At 41.1% G+C, this 15,786-nt stretch overlaps 1 protein-coding gene across 1 annotated transcript in view; it reads right to left on the reverse strand.

Moving 5' to 3' along the window:
* Positions 1-15,558, reverse strand: part of GNPTAB (N-acetylglucosamine-1-phosphate transferase subunits alpha and beta) — a 67,387-nt gene extending 51,829 nt beyond the window's left edge. Inside the window, exons 1-3 of the mRNA XM_061638857.1 lie at positions 15,132-15,558; positions 9,739-9,824; positions 333-452 (exon numbers count right to left, since the gene is read on the reverse strand). Of these exons, the coding sequence (XP_061494841.1) occupies positions 333-452; positions 9,739-9,824; positions 15,132-15,248 (323 nt within the window). The 5' untranslated portion in view covers positions 15,249-15,558. The remainder of the gene's footprint in view (positions 1-332; positions 453-9,738; positions 9,825-15,131) is intronic.
* Positions 15,559-15,786: the final 228 nt, after the last annotated feature.

Here is a 15,786-nt window from a genome sequence, read left to right on the forward strand (position 1 = left end):
AATCTCTGGACAATTTTTTCTAACTGGCATAGGGACAGACAATTTCAAGGAGTAGGCGACTGTCAATTTGTGTACTACTTGTTTCATGGAAGTAAGTCAAGAGTCTGCAAAAGCAATTTTGAAAAATATATCAATCTGCCAAAAGTGTGCAGCATCTTGATGCTCACCTCCTTGCAAAAAAAATGCTGCCCTGGGATCCTACTGGGAGGAAGGGTGGGATATAAATCTAATAATAAATAAAAATAAAATAAATAAATAAAATAATAGTTTTTGTTTTTCTGCCTCCAGCAAGGGCAACTCATCATTCTGTCCTTCCAGAGAAAGGTTCTTACCTCATTATTCTCTGTTCTTCCTCCATCTGTTTCCTCACTTGTTGCAGTTCCCTGATCAGCTCAACATCTGTGCCATTCACCCAGGTGTATACCACATCAATGGGCATCGGCAAGCAAAGCCTATTACAGAAGAGAGAAACCTGCTCAACCTGTCCGGGCTTAAACTGAAAAGCATTTTACAGCAGCATAAATTATGTTTTCCTGCAAAAGGTCAGTTGAAATTCATGGATTACAAATTAAAAACTTGTTCCATTATGTCTGGCATAATCAAATTGTTCAGTTAAGCCTTCTGTTTCTTCATCAGTTTCTCATCTTTATCAATTTGCTTCTGCATCACACTATACACTTAAGAATAAAACTCCTCTGATCATTCATCTTGCCCACTATTTTTCTGCATCTAGAAAGCTTCTTAAAATCCATAACCTTTTTACTGCCTTTGCTTCTGATGACCCTTAATGCAGTATTTCTCAAATGTTTTTGATTTTGGGTCCACTTTCTAAATTGAGTGGCGCTTTTACAGTGGAAGAGAGATATAAATGTTTTAATTAATAAATAAAACTTATTCTAACATTCCCCCCCTCCCAAAATCTTAGAACCAAATATTCCACCACAGGTTGTGCAGAGGTCCTTGCATTGGGTTATGTGTGCATACAACCCACTGTTACATGCAAAGATCTGTAGAAGGCGGCATTAATCCTATACAGACATCAAGAAAAGAAATAGAGTGAAACATTTCTTATCCCTCAAAAACAAAAATTAGAACAAAGCAATGGTTCTTTCTGAACAAGGATGGAATTGTAACATGGCAAGTGGGGAAGCAGCCATCTCCACAAATCCAATATGGATGAACGAGGATCCACTGCAACAAGATATTTAACCTGTCCATGTCTTGGCAGGTGTGGAGAAGAAGGTTCCATCTCCCACAGCGTCCTAACCCTCCCAGAAAAGTTGTTTACCCCTTCAAGGTATTGCACGGTCTGTCCCATGGTTTGATAACCATGATCTTAATACTTAGCCTTTGATTTAGATCCTCTTTCCCAGTTGCTTGTCCTACTTAGTTTCCTTGGTTGTCTGTAATGCAGAGCCCTCCATGTTTAATTTCTTTTATAAAATACTTAGTATCTTTCTAAATAGGAAGGGGGGAAAGTGAGGGTGCTTCCTTTTGAATTTATATTTAAAGCAAATTAAGCAAAAATTTACACTGCAAAAATATAAGGAGATAACATGACTAGAATTGTCATTTAAGGGAGGCCAATCCCATTTCTCATTAATTTTTTAAAAAGTGATATCTCAAGAGCACCTGTATCTTCACCCAGCTTACTAGATGTACATTTGGAGTTGTTGCTGAGTAACAGTTCACCCTGGAAAATGTAGTCCCCATTTTTTTAAAAGCAATTTTATGGTTTGCTTGCCATAATACTTCCTATTGCTCCCTTGAGTCTTCTATACTTAGGTCATTTAATTTGATGGGACATATAATTTGAGAGAACAGTGGAAGATGAAACCCCTCCTACTTCTAGTGCTACTTCCTCTTTGACGTCATTATTAGGCAATCTATTGCCCAATATTGAACAGCCACAATGGGGACTCCGTTACTAAAGCAAAAGTCCCCATAAAATAAGTGTTGCAATGAGTCATGCTTCCAAAAATGATGAAATAATGTTGCAAATCACAGATGGGGAAACCATGGCCCTCCAGATTCGGTTGGACTACCACTCCCATCATCCCTCATCACTGGCCATGCTAGTGGGGGGTGATGGGAGTTAGAGTCCAACAACAGTTGGAGAGCCACAGGTTCCTCATCCCTGTTGTAAGTGATTACAAACAATGAAAGTACACTTGATTTTGATCTTTCTGGCAGCCTAGGTATAATATTTAACATCACCAGAACACTTGACCATTGTACAGCTGTGCTGCCACCAAAACCACCTACAGGAAGAAAGGTTGCTATTAAACAAGATCTACTATTCATTTTTTATGGAAGTTAAGAGCACTGTACAGGAACATGTGTTTAACTTGGTAAACAAAGGTTACCATTTCCCGTGAGGAAACTTGCCATGGAATGCATGCGACCTCACGGTAAGATCATCTGTAATATTCTGACAAACTGATGTCACATTAAGCAATCCATGCAAATCTACTTAATCTGCATAATTTATGCAGATTTATGGAACAAACAGCCTTTTTGCAATACAGTATTTTCTTCCATTAGAGTACTATGCAAATGCTTTGTGTAGGCATGGGAAAATCCATATAGATTATACAGGAAAATTCTGTGAACAAGAGGAGGCAGAAATCAAATATTCTGCTTACAGATCCTGCCCGAGTTAAAAAATCAAACTTAGCATAACACTTTCCACCTATGCCTCCATCAAAACCATTCTAAAAATACTTCTGTGGAGGAAAACTATGTGTCACAACCAGCCATTCATGATTTAGTCCAAGAATGTAACTGTATATATTAAAAAGATCAAAGATACATCCCGATCCTCAGCATTTCTGCTTTTAGCTACTCACCCACAGCCAGACTCAGTGCTCTATACATAGGGTCAGTTCAAATGAAGCCCTAGCATATACATTCAGCAAATGTCAGGGTAAGAGTCTTAGGCAGGCATCCTATACACAGAATGAGATGAAAGCTGCCCTCCTGGATGAAACCAAAAGCCTATCTAGTCCAGCATTCTGTTCAGGTAATAGTTAATCAGATGCCTATGAAACGCTCACAAGCAGGACATGAGCACAACAGCACTTTCAATATATAACCATCATGACTAATAGCTACTGATAGCCTTATTCTCCATGAATTTGTCAAATCCCTTTTTAAAGCCACCCACGTTGGTTGCAATCACTCCATTTTGTTATAGCGAGTTCTATAATTTTTTATATATATATCCCAACCTTCCTCCCAGTAGCCCAGGGCTCTGATTATGTGCAATGTGAGGAAATTATTTGATTCATTTGTATGTTTTGAATGAACCAGAGTGTGCTGCCTCCCTCCCCACAATCCGTCCATCACTTTTGAAAGCAAAAAGAGCCTGCAAATGGCTCTCACGCATTCCTGATTGTACACAGATGGGTCTCTGTTCATCCTAAATGGTCTACAAAGTGAGGAAGAGGAGTATGAAGGACAGCCATGGGCATTCTCCCCAAAATTTCCCTGCGTTGTAAATTGGCTGACATCCAGTTTGCCATATTTGGATTATGTGTTTTCATCTACAACTCTTTCTTGTTTACAAATATATAGTGTGAGCACATGTTAGGTAGTTATTTAATAAATATGCTTCAAAAAAGTTGCAAAGTTAACAATAACGCCTAAAGTTGTTAAGTTAATTACAGCTTTAAAACTGCCCAATTTGACTGGCTTTATATCTATTCATTTTTACCTACTTATTTTAACAGACAATGCAGTCTTAGAAATGGAAAATTCTCCACCCCATATCCTTGCACAAGGCTTGTGTCCTAGATCTGTTTCATGGTGAATATAAGCACCCAGAGCCTTGTGTATCCATCAATCTTTATTTACAGTCTTAGACCCATACATAAAAGAAAAAAAAGATAGCATAGGAATACACGTTAGAAGCACAAATTAAGTATGAGAGTAAACAATTCGTTTCTGCTGGGCTGCATAAATGAACTTAGCAACTTGGAAGGTAGTTTGTTTATCAAAGCCCGAGAGTAAATAGGCAACAGATGCTTCAGAGGACTTGTTGGAGATCTTTAACAGTAGTTCCTTAAGATATTTAGAACGGAGTTGAGAATACATAGGGCAACAGAAAAGACTATGAGAAAGGGTTTCTATATCTGAGCCACATGGGCATATGCGCTGTTCGTAGGGGATCCCCTTAAATCTCCCTTCCAAAATCGCGGAGTGTAGGGAATTGAATCTTGCTTTAGAAAAAGCTAAACGGAATTTGGGAGTCGTAAGATGATCTAAACACGTACTTATCATTTCTGGGGGAAGATTAATATTCAAGTATAATGGGGAGCATCTTTTAGACGCTAGGGAAATTGATGTCTGATAATCAATATCCTTGATTCTTGATCGTAACATTGCTAGTGTGACCTTTGGTGAATAGGATATTAAATAATCTCTCGAGAAACCCATTTGTAGTAATTTCGCTTCCAATTTGAGGTTCCATTTGGAGGGCCAATTATCATTCCAGAGCAGGGATGTCAGGCCAGATGAAGAGTCAGTTGAGATTTTGACCCAGTATTTAATGGTTGTCAGCCAAGCCTGGGATTCCATTGACAGGAATCCACATTCTAATTTCAGTGCCGCCGCAGGCACGCATCTGGGGACACCTAACAAACGTCTAAGGAAGGAGGAAAGGATAGTTTCAATTTGGGAAGCCCAGGAATGTATCCAAATTGGGACTCCGTATAAAATTTGTGGAATAAGTTTATTTTTAAATACCTGTATGATCGCAGGGATAAATTGTCCTCCTTTAAAATAGAAAAATCGGATCAGGCTATTTAGAGAGTTCTTTATTCGTCTTATCATTATTTTTAAGTGGAAGGACCAATTCAGTGAAAAGTGGAAATTTATTCCCAGGTATTTATAATAATTGACTTGTTCTATGGGGTGATTATTCACTATCCAGATCGGGGAAGTTACTCGCTTAGAAAAAACTAAAATTTTCGTTTTATCGAAGTTGATGTTTAAATGATTCTCGGTACAATAAGACATAAAAGCCCTTAAGGTGCGCTTTAAGCCGACTTTTGATAGTGAGAGAATCACGGCGTCATCAGCGTAAAGTAAAAGAGGACATCTCTCGTCTGCAATCTTAGGGGAATGAAAGTGATAAGAAAGGCAACAATCTTTCAGATCATTTAAAAACAAATTAAAAAGTAGTGGAGCAAGTACGCAACCTTGTCTTACCCCTATATTCGTAGGGATACAATTGGATAGCCCTCCCTCATTTCCACAGCGAATTCGTAAAGAGGTTTGTTGATGTAACTGGAATATCAAAAACAGGAGTCTTTTGTCTATTGAAGTTTTGGATAGTTTTGACCATAGAATGTCCCGGGGAATTGAATCAAACGCCGCCTTTAGACAGAGCCTTGTGTACTTGCTTACATGTGCAGGTGAACCTTTACTTACAAGACTGCCATTGCAGCATCATTATCTGCCTGCACATGAGTGCAATGTTCCTGCAACACCTTACTTCTTCACAAGCACCATAGGCTCCCAAATGAAGTGCATCATTCACTACCACAGCCAAATATGAAACCACATCTCTTTGATCATCCAAAAATATAGTCTATGAGGTTATTCTGAATACCTGCTATGCCCCAAAATAGCTCTGACTTTTCATGATAAAGCATAAATTCTGTTCAGTAGCAAGAACACAATCTTTACAGCTGTACAAAGGGAAGGATTGCTTTGGCCAAATAACAACACATTTCAAGTGTTGATCCCGACGGGCAAACGGCTCAAGTTAAATTTGGCATCCCTAGATAATTTCATTTTGTTATTATGTGCCTTCAAGTCGATGACGACTTATGGCATCCCTATGAATCAGCAACCTCTATAGCATCTTTTATAAACCACCCTTTCAATCTTGTAAGTTCAGGTCTGTGGCTTCCTTTATGGAATCAATCCATCTCTTGTTTGGCCTTCCTCTTTTTCTACTCCCTTCTGTTTTTCCCACCGTTATTGTCTTTTCTACTGAATCATGTCTTCTCATGATGTGTCCAAAGTAGGATAACCTCAGTTTCATCATTTTAGCTTCTAATGATAGTTCTGGTTTAATTTGTTCTAACACCCAATTATTTGTCTTTTTCATGGTCCACAGTATCTGCAAAGCTCTCCTCCAACACCACATTTCAAATGAGTTGATTTTTCTCTTATCCACTTTTTTCACTGTGCAACTTTCACATCCATATATAGTGATCTGGAATACCATGGACTGATGATCATGACTTTAGCGTTCAGTGATTCATCTTTGCATTTGAGGACCTTTTCTAGTTATCTCATAGCTGCCCTCTCCAATCCAAGTCTTCTAATTTCTTGACTATTGTCTCCATTTTGGTTATGACTGTGCCAAGATATTGATAATCCTTGACAAATTCCATGTCCTTGTTGTCAGCTTTAAAGTTATGTAAATCATCTGTTGTCATTACTTTAGTCTTCTTGATATTCAGCTGTAGTCCTGCTTTTGTGCTGTCCTCTTTAACTTTCAACAGCATTTGTTTCAAATCATTACTGCTTTCTGCTAGTACCATGGTATCGTCTGCATATCTTAAATTATTGATATTTCTCTCTCCAGTTTTCACACCTCCTTCATCTTAGTCCAGTCACACTTTCCAAATGATATGTTCTACATATAGATTAAACAGATAGGTTGATAAAATACACCCATCTCACACCCCTTCCGATTGGGAACCAATCAGTTCCTCCATATTCTGTTCTTACACTAGCGTCCAGAGTATAGGTTGCGCATCAGGACAATGAGATGCTGTGGCAGCCCCATTTCTTTTAAAGTATTCCATGGTTTTTCATGATCTACACAATCAAAGGCTTTGCTGTAATCTATAAAGCACAGGGTGATTTTCTTCTGAAATTCCTTGGTCCGTTCCATTATCCCACGTATGTTTGCGATATGATCTCTGGTGCCTCTTCCCTTTCTAAATCCAGCTTGGACGTCTGGCATTTCTTGCTCCATATATGGTAAGAGCCTTTGTTGTAGCATCTTGAACATTACTTTACTTGCATGGGATATTAAGGCAATAGTTTGATAATTACTGCATTCCTTGGGATCCCCTTTCTTTGGAATTGAGATGTATATTGAACGCTTCCAGTCTGTGGGCCGTTGTTTAGCTTTCCATATTCATTGGACAGATTCAGTCTCAGTAATGTGTAGCAACTCTATTGGTATGCCATCTGTTCCTGATGATTTGTTTCTTCCAAGTATTTTAAGAGCAGCTTTACCTCACATTCTAAAGTGTCTGGTTCTTCATCATAAGGTTCCTCTGTGAATGAATCTGTCATCCTTGCATTTCTTTTATATAGCTGTTCAATGTATTGCTTCCATCTTCCTTTTATTTCATCTCGGTCAGCCAGTGTGTTCCCCTGTTGATTATTCAACATCCCTACTCTTAGTTTAAATTTCCCTTTCATTTCTTTAATCTTTTGGAATAGGGCTCTTGTTCTACCCTTTTTGTTGTCCTCTTCTATTTCTATACAATAACTATTGTAATGTTTCTCTTTGTCCCTACGTACTAGTCGCTGTATTATTGCATTTAGAGTTCTGACCATGTTTCTATCTCCTTTTGCTTTTGTTTTCCTTCTTTCTTTAACCATTTTAAGAGTTTTGTCAGTCATCCATTGAGGTCTTTCTCTCTTTTTAACTAGAGGTATTGTCGTTTTGCATTCTTGCCTGATAATGTCTCTTACTTCAATCCATAGTTCTTCTGGTTCTCTATCAACTAAGTTTAAAGCCTCAAATCTGTTCCTTATTTGATCTTTATATTGTTCTGGGATGTTATTTAAATTGTATTTTGGCATTATGATTGCTTTGTTGTTGTTCTTTAGCTTTACTTGGATTTTCGATATTACCAGTTCATGATCTGTACCACAGTCGGCTCCTGGTCTTGTTTTCACAGAAAGTATGGAACTTCTCCATCTTCTGCTACCAATTATATAATCAATTTAATTCCTATATTGACCATTTGGTGATGTCCACGTGTACAGTTGTCTTTTCGGTTGCTCAAAAAATGTGTTTGCAAGAAACAAATTATGGGCTTCACAGAATTCATTAAGTCTTTCTCCTGCTTCATTTCTATCTCCTAAGCCCCATTTCCCCACAATTCCTAGTTCTTCTCTGTTCTCTGCTTTTGCATTATAGTCTCCCATGATTATCAGCACATCTTGTTTTGTTGTATGATCAATTTCTTCCTGTACTTCTGCATAAAATCTCTCCAACGCCTCTTCTTCTGCGTTTGCCATTGAGCGTAGACTGGGATGATGGTTATGTTGATAGGCTTCCTGTTAAGTCTCATTGATATCACTCGCTCAGACCTTACGATATAGCTCTTAATTGCTTTCGCTACATCACTTCTCACTATTAAAGCAACCCTGTTTCTTAATCTCTCATTTCCTGCATAAAATATTTTGTAGTTGCTTTATTGAAAGTGTCCCATTCCTGTCCATTTTAATTCACTCACGCCAAGTATTGTAATGTTGATACATTCCATTTCTTGCTTGACAATTTCTAACTTTCCTTGGTTCAGGCTTCTCACATTCCATGTTCCTATTGTGTATGTCGTACAACTCCGAACTCTCCTTTCGCATCTGTGCACCTCTGGGCTTCCATTCAGCTTTGACCCAGCTGCATCATTAGTCACAGCGCTACTCGTACTTGTCCTTTCTTCTTCAGTAGGTCGCTGAGTGCCATCTGACCTGGGGGTCTCATCTTCCAGCACCATCTCGTGTTGCATTTTGGATACTCTGTCTATAGGGTTTGCATGGTAAGAGGTATTCAGAGGTGGTTTACCATTGCCTTCCTCCGAGTTAACGAAAATTAGTTTTAGTTAAAGAAATTAAATATTGTGTCTGCCCAATCCTTGAAATGCTGGCAAGCCATTCTAGACATTATCATTGCAAAACAGTTTTATATCATTCATTTTTAATCATCTGGCTTATGCAAAGAGACCGGCAGACACTTAGAGCACAAAGCAAGACGTGATGCAGAAACAAATGCAAATTCCTTTCAGTCTGTCAGCAGCTTTAAATACTATTTGTGGTCATGAGGTGGTGATGGCAGAGTTGGAACAAAAGATGGCTCTTGAGTAGCTCCACTCTTCCTTCTTCAACTTACTTTAACTTTGGGCAACGGCTGTAGCTCAGTGATACAGCACCTGCTTTGCAAGCAGAAGGACCCAGGCTCAATCCCCAGCATCTTTGAGAGGGAGAAGGATCAGTGGCGACCACAAATAATGCCTAGCTACTGAACCAGCCAAAAGTGTGTTGACCCTGATTAATGGTATACTAGCTGTTAGGTTTGCTGCAGCTAACACAGATACAAAGATTACACTGATAATTCAGTCCAGAATATTAACAGTGTATAGAGCTGGTTGTTCAGCATATGGAAAAAATATATTACCAGTTCCCAAATTCCCACCTCAGGGAAAGGTGCAGCTACACAGTTCCTTCCGCACTATCCTCAACACCATCAGAAATTTGTTTCATATAGATCACAGAAGGAAGAAGGGATAGAAACATAGCAGCATATGGGCAAAGTTATTGGGGCCTTTTCCCCACAAAACTGTCTCAGCACTGTCAGCTGGAGCAACTGAAACAGCTGAAGATAGGAAAAGAATTGGAAAGATTACCCTGTGCTAATGTTAAGCTGACTTTCCTCAGGCACAATGAAGGAGGCACTTTTGTTCCAAACCTGAGACATACCTGTTCTGAAATGATTTCCCAGCCACGTTGTCTCTATAAGAGTCAAACAAAACATGATACTGGTCCCGACTCCACTCTAGCACAACCTATAAGAGAAGGCACATTTGGTATCATACTCTAACATGAAGGGCATTAATTGGCATTTCAAGTCAGCAGCACTGATCTTCAGATAGAAATATAGAGACTCCAGATTCAGTATTTTGTGGGAATAAATCAGTCGCATACCAGAATTTTAGTTTTGCACATTTTAGGTGCACTAAAGTGCTCTTACAACAACAAATCCCTCCTCCCCTCCCTTTTGTTTAAAAGGACTTTTTGTGGTTTAGAAAGTGACAGGGAAATGCATTGCAAAGTGTGGGACGAATGAATGACTAACGGGAAGATGTGCAAACTCCCTGCAAGCCAAGCAGGATGAAAGCTCATTGTTGAATAACTGCCCCACCAATAAATGAATGCTCAACAGACCAGATATAATCTAACCTCCACGTAAGCTTCGGGCAAGCAAATCAGGGTTAATGCTAAGAACATAAGAAGAGCCTGAAGGATCAGGACAGTGGCCCATCTAGCCCAGCATCCTGTTCTCAGTGGCCAACCAAAGGGAAGCCTGCAAGCAAGACCTGAGTGCAGTAGCACTCTTCTCTCCTGTGGTTTCCAGCAACTGATATTCAGAAGCATACTGCCGCTGACAGTGGAGGTAGAACATAGCCATCATGGCTAGTAGCCGCTGACAGCCTTATCCTCCATGACTTTGTCTACACTTCTTTAAAAACTATCCAAGTTGGCAGCCATCACTGCCTCTTGTTTAACAATGATGCAGTGTAAAGAAATACTTTCTTAGGCCTGTCCTGAATCTTCCCGCTTCCAGCTTCCCTGAATGTCCCCAAGTTCTAGTGTTCTGACAGAGAGAAAAAAACTTTACTCTAACCACTCACTCTAATAAATAGGCTGCCTGGAGGGGCCCCCATATAGAAAGAATAGCCCTTACTATTTAGCAAGGAATATGTCAATGTCTGTGTTCCTTCCTACTAAAAAGATCTCAGTATTTTATACCAAGGCTGCAATTCTAACCCCACTTCTCTCAGAGTAAGCCCCACTGAATTCAGTAGGATTTAGGTCTGAATAGACGTTAGGATTATGCTGTAAGAAAAACACTTTTATCTGGCTTTTCCTGAAATGGAAAGGAATTTCTCCATCTTACTCACATGGGCATGCAAAACCTCAAGAGTCATTGCAGCCTGTTTCAAGCCATGATGAATTTGTTCTTTGTTCTGTTTCTCTTTTTCCAGACAGACATTTACAAAAATCAACATATCTTGTCAGCCTCAAGGACAATAAATTCTTATATTTAGAAAACATAGCTACAATCCCAGGTGATAGTCTGAAGGCAAATGAGGCCAGCACCCTAGCTAAGCAGGGTCAGGTCTGGTCAATGCCTGGATAGGAGAACGCCTGGGAACCATATGTAAGCCCCCTTGGGTTTCTATCATGAAAAGAAAGGCAGGGTATAATATAAATAAATAAATACAATTTTCATTTTTTATCTCACTCTTTCCCCCGATCAGAAAACCTCAGTCCCAGAAACTATTTCAACATGAAAACTTTAGGTTGGTAACTATGAATCAAAGGATTACTACTAGATTCTGAAGCAAGCTAATTACATTGTTCCCCATCAAAAGCTCACACTGGGAATATACAGTGAGATAAAACTGATATGAAGGAGGCAGTGGAAACACATCAGAACATATGATCAGGGGTGTAGTCATCTGGAGTCTCAGGGGGTCTTAGATCCCTTACCTTTTTGGCAGCAGGGTCCCAATGTCTCTAGCATCCTACGAGCCAATCAGCATGAAGGGGAGTGTGTTTGCCACTGAGAAGAGTCCTCTAACATTTTTTTGTCCTTCCCTGCTGACTGGAGCCAAGCAGAGTGAAAGGAGGTGAGTCAGCCACTGAGAAGACTCTTTTCAGTAGCTAACACTTCCCTTTTCATGGTTATTTGGCTCCTAGAAATGTCTGTTGTTGTGGGAGAAGGCATTAAGAAGCATCTCATTCTCAGCCCAGCAGCAAAAAAGGGGTGGTGGTATTTGTGACTACAGCAGGGCCCTGCTTTACGGTGTTCCGCTTTAAGGCGTTCCGCTGATGCGGCGGCTTTCGTTTTTAATTTAAAAGCTATTTTTTTCTCTTTTGCGCCGTTTTCACGCGACACGGCCCATTAAAGTCAATGGGGTTCCGCTTTACGGTGTTTTCCGCTTTACGGCAGGGGTCCGGAACGGAACCCGCTGTATAAGCGGGGCCCTACTGTATCATGAAGGGACCCTGCACTTCTGAATTTGCCTTTACACTGCTGCAGATGATCTGCCAACACAGTAATCACCAGATCAAAAACTGTCAAGATGTAACAATTCTCTGAAAGTATCACATGTATATTCTGCTGCAGTGGTTAGCGTTACATGGAGCTGATCTATTAACGACAATCTCTGCTGACAGTTACCAAGTTATTGCTGCCAGCATTCACCAGGAAAGGGGGGTGAGGAGAGGCACGCGCGCACATTTTGCTTCTTCTTTCTCCTGCTGTGTTCATTCATGATTCTTGCCTTTTTCTGTTACCTGCTTCACTTCTTTCACTCCCTGGTAGCATCATGTGGTATAAAAATAATACTTATTACTGCCTTCACCAATCTGGTGTCCTCCAGATGTTTTGAACTATAATTTCCATCAGTTCCAGCCAGCACAGCCATTCTGGCTGGGGCTGATGAGAGTTGTAGTAGCCCAAAACATCTGGAGGGCAACAGGGTGGGGAAGGCTGACTTAGCATTTCCATAACATATAGAGCAAAGGGAGCCAGATGTTGTGAGCCTGGATTACTTTATGTTTCAAGCAGCTGGAGTCCGCCTTCCCCTTTTTATCCTGCCATTAGTGTTTTCCCAGATGCGTGGTTGGAATTGTAGTCCAACAACATCTAGAGGGTACCATGCTGGCTACCCCAACTTACTATGTTCAAAGTGCTTCCTGTATCTCCTTACAACAACTTTGTGAGATGAGTCAATTATTACCACCATACTGGAAACTCTCTGAAGGAGTACAAGTTCCAGCCCTGGTTGTGCATGGAAATGAAGTGTCCTCTTTCCCAAATACTAGCAAACAAATGAGAGTTGAGGAGGGATGACAAATGGGAGGAAAAGTAGAATCATATAAATAAAACAAAAAGTAAAGCCTTGAAAAATTTGGGTAGAGTATAGTGCTTGGACTGCCAAAATGGAGTGGAATAGGGCTGTTACGACTTCCTGTCTTTTGGAGAGGAAGGACTGTGGCTCAGCAGCAAACCACACGCTTAGCATGTGGAAGATCCCATGTTTAATCCCTGGCATGGAGCCCCTGGCAGGGGCTAAGAAAAATACCTACCTGAAACCCTAGAAAGCCACTGCCAGTCAGTGGAAACCATTGGGCTTCAACTGGTGGGTCTGGACCTCCTAACAGGTTGCAGCCTAACCCCAAGGCGGGCTGCAACAGCAGCACTACCACCATGCAAATATATGCTTAAAAATTAAGAAATGGCTCCCCAAATGCATGTTTTGGTTAAAGGTAAGTTCTCAGCTCTGAAAAGGTTGAAGTCTACAGGTGTAGACTATACTGAGCTAGATGAACCAATGGCCTGATTCGGTATAAGGCACTTTTCTATGTTCCTATGTAAAAGAGATCAACACTATTCCACAATAACCAGCCTGAGTATTAAGAGCATCATCAGAGGCCCTTCTTTTGGTCTCCACCACCACCACCCTCTTTCCTCAGAAGCGAGGTAGGTGGTGACCTGAGAAAGAGCCTTCTCAGCTGCACCCTCCCCGCAGCATTGTAGATCCCTTCGTTTTAGCAGCACACAGACTACCATAAATTGTACAATTTGTGTTTTATATTTTATGGATAATAAAAAATATATCTTGCAAGTCACTTGGAAATTACTTTTTGGATTGAAGAGCAGGATATTAAAATGCTTTATATAAATAAATTAAAAAATCACAGCCACATAAAGTATGACTGGTGTCCTCGGTTTGGGTGGGTTTGGGAAACATCTGGCACATTCAGGGGAGGGGGGATTCTTTATGGAAGTGCTAGGAAGGCGCTGCAGAGGTAAAATACTGGAAGAGTGCAGGAAACATGCCACAGGGAACGGGTGCTATATGGAGAGAAAGGAAGTATGACAAACGCAAGAAGTGGGTGCTTATACACAGACATATGCAGAGTATATGCAGGAGAGAGTGGGTTGTATACATATGTAAAATGGCAATTAAAGAGGGGCAAGATCCTTTTATAAGGCATATGTAAAAATTGGAAAGTGGTTGATACTGATTGCCTGGGGTCCATAGGTCTGTGCAGGAAGTGAATAAGTGAATAGTTATGCGACCCCCGAGCATTTTATTCCAAGTGGTTAAATGCTCAAGTTGTATGTTTTTAGTGATTTTATCTGATTTTTATTTTTACTGTATTGTATTTTATTCTTTGCTGTGAACCGCCCAGAGAGCCATTGGCTAAGGGCGGTATAGAAATGGAATGAAATAAATAAATAAATAAAGAACTGGAGGTAAAAAGTGAGGGTCAAAAAGGTCCCAGGAAGTTAAGTGAAAAAAATAATTAAAAACGATGAGTCTCAGAAATACAGGGCAGAAATAAAGGTATGCAGCACACCTCCCTTGCCACTCAGGGACTTTTGTATTTAATAAGTTGATTCCACAATACAATAGTACTCCTTATTTTTTACATTTTATGATTCCTAGTGATTAGTGGTTAACAAATGTTGGTTATACATTGATATTTTACTTGACTTTATTTTATTTACAGTCCTAAGAATTTGGGCTGGGATCGCTGACAACTTTATAAGCTCATCAAGGAGTCAAGGAACTCAAAAGGAACTGGAACCCAGACTACACAGAGGAACAGATGGGAATTTTAAGAAGAGAGAGGCACAGCACGTGCAGGAAATAGAAGTTTCTGGCAAGATCTATGTTCCTTTAAGAGTTACGTGACTGCCAGGCAGAAATCCAACAGGCGACGGTCTTCCTGGCGTAGAGATGTAATGAAGGAGAAAATACCTCGGCCTATAACGCAGCTGGTAAGGGCCCAGAGGCCCTGCCAGTATAAAGGCAAAAGGGAAGGGGACACTGAGGGGAAAAAACTGAAGGCGTGAAGAGGGAAGATCGGGTCCGTCTGGCAGTTGCAAGGGGGAGGGGAACCCTTAACAGGATTTTAAGGGAAGTGCCGCTAGTGGGAGGGTCCTTAAAGGAGAATTAGGGGAGAGGAGAGTTAGGGCGGGAGGGATATTGGAGCGTGTTCCAAACAAAACAAAATGCCTTGGTACAAGCTGGCGGATCCTCAGAACCGGGCCCCAGGAGATGGCTACTCACCTCTCCGAACTGCAGGGCTGAGACGATCATGAGGACGATGCCTCCGAGGCAAAGGCAGGGCCCATACCTGTGGGACAGGCAGGTATAGGTCTGTCTCTGCAGGAGCTTCAGCAGCATGGCCCGCCGGCCACCATCACCTTACGGCCCGCCGCCGGTGCTACCTTCCTCGCCTGCAGGCCAATTCTAGCAGCAGTAGCAGCCGTCACCCAACCCCACTGCCGGGTGCATCCCAGAGGCAGCTGTTACGGTTGCTTCCGGGAGCGGCCTCAACGGGGCCATCTACGGAGACTTGGCGCTACCTTCAGGGCTGCTGCAGCGAGCGCGGGAGTCTCCGCCTCAGCGAACGGAAAGGGCTCGGCCTCGCTCGAAGCAGGAGGAGGTCCCCCTGCTGCCCAGACAGAAGTCATGAGTTTGTCAGCCTCCTACGTAATCTCGTGACTGGCGGTGGCTAAATAAAGGCTCTCCTCGCAGTTTTTTTTAAATATGCGTTAAACCACAAACGCCTGGTGAAGGCCTGCCGAGCAAAATGCAAGCGTTTAAACATGAGGAAGGGTTACAACATTTGGGCTACAGTTAAGAACATAAGAAGAGCCTGTTGGATCAGGCCAGTGGCCCATCTAGTCCAGCATCCTGTTCTCACAGTGGCTAACCAGGT

The sequence above is a fragment of the Rhineura floridana genome, chromosome 8 (assembly GCF_030035675.1).
Source record: "Rhineura floridana isolate rRhiFlo1 chromosome 8, rRhiFlo1.hap2, whole genome shotgun sequence".
Taxonomy (NCBI): domain Eukaryota; kingdom Metazoa; phylum Chordata; class Lepidosauria; order Squamata; family Rhineuridae; genus Rhineura; species Rhineura floridana.